Source organism: Rhinopithecus bieti, unplaced genomic scaffold (genome assembly GCF_001698545.2).
Source record: "Rhinopithecus bieti isolate Rb0 unplaced genomic scaffold, ASM169854v2 scaffold_36315, whole genome shotgun sequence".
Lineage (NCBI taxonomy): Eukaryota > Metazoa > Chordata > Mammalia > Primates > Cercopithecidae > Rhinopithecus > Rhinopithecus bieti.
The window spans coordinates 180,827-186,935 of NW_016815814.1; the positions used below are offsets into that span (position 1 = coordinate 180,827).

Here is a 6,109-nt window from a genome sequence, read left to right on the forward strand (position 1 = left end):
CCGGCTGAGGCCCCTACTCTTAAAAAAAAAGAAAAAAAAGAAAGAAAGCAAAAGAGGCTGGCGAGGTGGCTCATGCCTATAATCCAAGCACTTTGGGAGGCCGAGGTGGGCGCAGCACCTGAGGTCAGGAGTTTTAGACCAGTTTGGCCAACATGGTGAAAACACGTCTCTACTAAAATACAAAAATTAGCCAGGCATGGTGGCTTGCTCCTATAATCCCAGCTACTTGGGAGGCTGAGGCAGGAGAATCACTTGAACCTGGGAGACAAAGGTTGCAGTGAACCAAGATCATGCCACTGCACTCCAGCCTGGGTGACAGAGCTAGACTCCATTTCCAAAAAAAAAGAAAAAAAGAAAAAGTGAGGCCTGGTGGTGTGTGCCTATAGTCCCAACCACTAAGGAAGCTGAAGCAAGAGGATCACTTGAGCCTGGGAGTTGGAGGCTGCAGTGAGCCATGATTGTACCACTGTACTCCAGCAGGGGCAACCAAGTGAGACTTTGACTTTTGTTTTGTTTTGTTTTGACACGGACTTTCACTCTTGTGGCCCAGGCTGCAGTGGAATCACATGATCTCAGCTCACCACAACCTCCGCCTCCCAGGTTCAAGCGATTCTCCTGCCTCAGCCTCCTGAGTAGCTGGGATTACAGGCATCTGCCACCACGCCTGGTTAATTTTGTATTTTTAGTAGAGATGGGGTTTCTCCATGTTGGTCAGGCTGGTCTCAAACTCCCGACCTCAGGTGATCTCCCTACCTCGGCCTCCCAAAGTTCTGGAATTATAGGCACAAGCCACCGCCCTCAGTGACCTTGCCTCTTAAAAAAAAAAAAAAATGTGAACCCTAGAAAAGGACTGTGTTGGCATTAAAGGTACTTGAGGAACTCCTTTAAATGCAGATGTCACAGAGGCAGCTTTTAGCCTGGAATGGATGACATTTAGGGAGACACTGAAGCAACCTAGGGTGCAGGCATGTGGGAGAAGAGAGCTTCTCACTGTTGGGCGTTACTTACCTCCATCACCTCATTTGACCTCCCAGCCATGCCCTGGCATTAACTGCATTTTGCCCATGAGAAAACAGGCTCTGAGAAGTTTGTAATTTGCTTTGGGTCACCACAGCATCCAGTTCCAGTTCTGCCTGGCTCCGTCCCAAGGACAGTATGAAGCATATAGGATGTGAGGTGAACTGTAGGTGTATGAACAGAGGAATTTAAGAGAAGAATGCTGCTAGCAGCATTAGGGGAAGGGGAAGGAATAAAACTGATTTTAGAGCAGGTCTGTGCCAGCAACAGTCATGTACCCATGAAGATGTTAGAGGTTCAACTGGTATATGGTTTGGCTGGGGTGGAAATTTAAGATTTTAGAGAAAAAAGGAAAGCCATGAATGATATAAGGGAGAAAAGGCAGATTTGTTGACAGGATTTTCTTGAAAAACAGGGAAGTTATAATTCATTTGAATATACTTAACAAGAAAGAAGGAATAATAAAAGATTTGTTGTCATCCAGGTATTGGTCTATTTTGAAAGTTTTCTCTCTCACCTTTTTTTGGTATGTCTTGGTATCCAGATGCCCTTGGAAATCACCCGTAGCTTTATCCAGAACCGAGATGGGACTTATGAGCTGTTTAAATGCCCTAAAGTGGAAGTAGAGAGCATAGCAGAAACCTACGGTCGTATAGAAAAACAACCAGTGCTGCGACCCTTGGAACTAAAAACTTTTCTCAAAGTTGGTAAGTGAACTTCAAAAGCGCATCTTCCTTTGAGTGTCAGCTTGTGTACAGTACAGTACACTGTCCAAAGCTTTGGATCTTGACCTTAAATAAAGAAGACACATTCATTCACCTTGTAAAGACAATCGTGGGATAAGGTATTTTGTCTCATTTGAACCAGTGTTTTCAAAACTAAAATTGCAGGCCAGGTGCTGTGGCTCACGCCTATAATCCCAGCACTTTGGGAGGCTGAGACAGATGGATTGCTTGACGTTAGGAGTTTTGAGACCAGCCTGGCCAACTTGGTGAAACCCCGTCTCTACCACAAAAATACAAAATTCAGCCAGGCGTAGTGGCGCGTGCCTGTAGTCCCAGCTACTCGGGAGGCTGAGGCACAAGAATCGCTTGAACCCAGGAGGCAGAGGTTGCAACCCAGGAGGCAGAGATCTCAACCACTGCGCTCCATCGTGGGCGACACAGTGAACTCGGTCTCAAAAAAAAAAAAAAAGACTTGCTGAATGAATAAATGCATGCTAGCCGTAGTTTTAACTAGTTTAGCTTTGTGATCTATCTATTGGCGCCCCTTTGTTTCTTCAGTTGTGCATTTATTCTTCCAGAAGAAATTTAGAATTTTTAATTATTCTGTCAAATTCTTGTGAATATTACATTTTTTGCTGCTCTTTTGAGTGAAATATCTATCCTGATTCTAACTTGTTATTGCCAGTTATGGAAATCTCTTAGTTTTAGTATACTTAGTATTAAATTGGTACCCTTGATGAAGTCCCAGTAGTGATAATAGTAAATGAAGGCTGGGCACAGTGGCTCATGCCTGTAATCCCAGAGCTTTGAGGGCTGAGGCAGTAGGATCACTTGAGGCCAGGAGTTCAAGACCAGCCTGGGCAATATAGCAAGACCCCCACTCTACTTAAAGAACAAAAATTAAAATCTGTTCTAAGTCTGTAGTTTTAGACTGTACTTGAATTTCATCTGCTTTATGGTGTTTTCCAAATTAGATAACTGGCTTTTATCAGTTCTAATTTTTTTTTTTTTTTTTGGAGAGGGAGTCTCGCTCTGTCACCAGGCTGGAGTGCAGTGGCATGATCTTGGCTCACCACAACCTCCGCCTCCCCGGTTCAAGTGATTCCCCTGCCTCAGCCTCCTGAGTAGCTGGGATTACAGGCGCCTACCGCCATGCCTGGCTAATTTTTTGTATTTTAGTAGAGATGGGGTTTCACCGTGTTGCCCAGGCTGGTCTTGAACTCCTGAGCTAAGGCAATCTGCCCACCTTGGCCTCCCAAAGTGCTAGGATTACAGGCATGAGCCACCACCCCTGGCCCTAAATTTAAATTAATAATTTCTCTTTTAAAATTTTTCCTAATATTTTCTTGGAACTATTTTTGTAGCTTTTAAAAGGAATACTCGGCTGAGCGCAGTGGCTCATGCCTATAATCCCAGCACTTTGGGAGGCCTAGGCGGGTAGATTACTTGAGGCCAGGAGTTCCAGACCAGCCTGGCCAACATGGTAAAACCCTGTCTCTACTAAAAATACAAAAATCAGCCAGGTGTAGCTGGGCATGGTGGCTCATGCCTGTAATCCCAGCACTTTGGGAGGCCGAAGCGGGCAGACCACGAGGTCAGGAGATCAAGACCATTCTGGCCAACATGGTGAAACCCCATCTCTACTAAAATTCAAAAAATTAGCCGGGTGTGGTGGTGTATGCCTGTCGTCCCAGCTACTCAGGAGGCTGAGGTAGGGGAATTGCTTGAACCCAGGAGGCAGAGGTTGCAGTGAGCCCAAGATCATGCCATTGCACTCCAGCCCGGGTGAGAGGGCCAGACTCTGTCTCAAAAATAAATAAATAAATAAATAAATAAATAAATAAATAATAAAAGGAACACTCAATTTTTTAAATTAGTGTTTGATAACATTTAAAGTTCTTATTATCTGAATCATCTATAATTACAATTTAGTTTCTGTCCTCAGTACCTTGTATTTAAAATTTCAAATTAGTTGAGGCTTTTGATCTTCATATTCTTAGTTATCAATTTCTAGTTTTATTATTTTGAGGTCAAAAGACGTATCTTTAATTTCTTTCTTTTTTTTTTTTTTCTTTTTGGAGACCGAGTCTCACTCTGTCGCTCAGGCTGGAGTGCAGCGGTGCGATCCTGGCTCACTGCAACCTCCATCTCCCGGATTCAAGCAATTCTCCTGCCTCAGCCGCCTGAGTAGCTGGAATTACAGGCACATGCCATCATGCCCAGCTAATTTTGTATATTTAGTAGAGACAGGGTTTACCATGTTAACGAGGCTGATCTCGAACTCCGGACCTCTGGTGATCTGCCTACCTCAGCCTCCCAAAGTGCTGGGATTATAGGCGTCAGCCACCAAGCCCAGCCTTAATTTCTTTCTTTTTAGGAATTTTAAAATGTTTTTTCACTAACAACACATGATATGAATTTGTGCTAGCACAGATGTTATTTATCCAATGTAAACTCGTATATAGTTTTTGTTTGTTTGTTTTTCAGATAGAGTCTTGCTCTGTCACCCAGGCTGGAGTGCAGTGGCACGATCTCAGCTTACTGCAAGCTCCGCCTCCCGGGTTCAAGTGATTCTCCTGCCTCAGCCTCCTGAGTAGCTCAGATTACAGGCGTATGCCACCACACCCAGCTAATTTTTGTATTTTTAGTAGATACGGGGTTTCGCCATGTTGGCCAGGCTGGTCTCAAATTTCTAACCTCAGGTGATCCACCCACCTCAGCCTCCCAAAGTGCTGGGATTACAGGCGTGAGCCACCGCGCCTGGCTATATATACCTTTTAAATCAGTCATTTTATTTTGGTGTTTAAGTCTTCTCTGTTATCTCTGTGACCTGCCAAAGACTAGAAGAGTCATTTTACTATTTTCTACTAAAATTATGTTTCCTTGAATGACTTCTTATATTTCTAAAAGCCTTTAATTATTTTAAATGCAGTGTTGTTGGTACATCAGAGTTATTGCCAGATGTTGTTAATGTAAATTGTATGTTATCAATGTAAAAATAACTTTTGCGGCCAGGCGCGGTGGCTCAACCCTGTAATCCCAGCACTTTGGGAGGCCGAGACGGGCGGATCACGAGGTCAGGAGATCGAGACCATCCTGGCTAACAGGGTGAAACCCCGTCTCTACTAAAATACAAAAAAACTAGCCGGGCGAGGTGGCTGGCGCCTGTAGTCCCAGCTACTTGGGAGGCTGAGGCAGGAGAATGGCGGGAACCCGGGAGGCGGAGCTTGCAGTGAGCTGAGATCCGGCCACTGCACTCCAGCTTGGGCGACAGAGCGAGACTCCGTCTCAAAAAAAAAAATAACTTTTGCCCTAAATTCTTTGTCCAGTATTACAACAGTGACACCAACTTTCTTTTGTTTTTTATTCTTTTACGTTTTAAATTTTTTTTTTTTTTTTTTGAGATAGGGTCTTGCCCTGTTACCCAGGCTGGAGTGCAGTGGCACAATCACGGCTCACTGCAGCCTCAAACTCCTGGGCTCAAGTGATCCTCCCACCTCAGCCTCCTGAGTAGCTGGGACTACAGGCACGTGTCACCATTCCCGGCTAATTTCTTTTTATTTTTAGTAGGGACGAGGTCTTACTCTGTTGCCCAGGCTGGTCTTGAACTCCTGGGTTCAAGCAGTCCTCCTGCCTCAGCCTCCCAAAATGCTGAGATTACAGGCATAAGCCACCATGCCTGGCCTGTTTTTTATTTTTTTAATGTTTGCCATCCATTTAGTTTTAACTTTTCTGTGATACTGTTTTAATTGAATATTTTTTCAGAGACAGGTCCTTGCCATGTTGCTCAGGCTGGAGTGCAGTGGCTATTTCTAGGTGTGATCATAGTACACTACAGCCTTGAACTCCTGGGTTCAAGTGATCCTTCCACTTGGCCTCCCAAGGAGCTGGGACTACAGGCACACACCACCAGGCCCAACTTAGATGAACCTTTTATCAACATTATATAGTTGGTTTTGACTTTTTCTAATTTTAATAGTCTATCCTCTTTATATTTATTATAATTGATATAGTTGGTCTTCTGTGTTATTTTTTGCTAAATGGACTATGTTCTCTGCCTTGTCTTCATAGTTTTTTTTTTTTTTTTTTTTTTTTGAGACGGAGTCTTGCTCTTTCCCCCCGGGGTGGAGTGCAGTGGCGCGATCTCGGCTCACTGCAAGCTCCGCCTCCCGGGTTTTACACCATTCTCCTGCCTCAGCCTCCGGAGTAGCTGGGACTACAGGCGCCCGCCACCTCGCCCGGCTAGTTTTTTTGTATTTTTAGTAGAGACAGGGTTTCACCGTGTTAGCCAGGATGGTCTCGATCTCCTGACCTCGTGATCCGCCCGTCTCGGCCTCCCAAAGTGCTGGGATTACAGGCTTGAGCCA

The 6,109-nt window shown here is 44.6% G+C and overlaps 1 protein-coding gene across 4 annotated transcripts in view; it reads left to right on the forward strand.

Moving 5' to 3' along the window:
- CUNH2orf42 (chromosome unknown C2orf42 homolog) overlaps positions 1 to 6,109 on the forward strand; it is a 53,680-nt gene that overhangs the window by 41,113 nt on the left and 6,458 nt on the right. For all 4 annotated transcript variants that reach the window (XM_017853779.1, XM_017853782.1, XM_017853781.1 and 1 more), the window contains one exon: positions 1,562 to 1,724. In XM_017853779.1, coding sequence (XP_017709268.1) covers positions 1,562 to 1,724 — 163 coding nt within the window. The remainder of the gene's footprint in view (positions 1 to 1,561; positions 1,725 to 6,109) is intronic.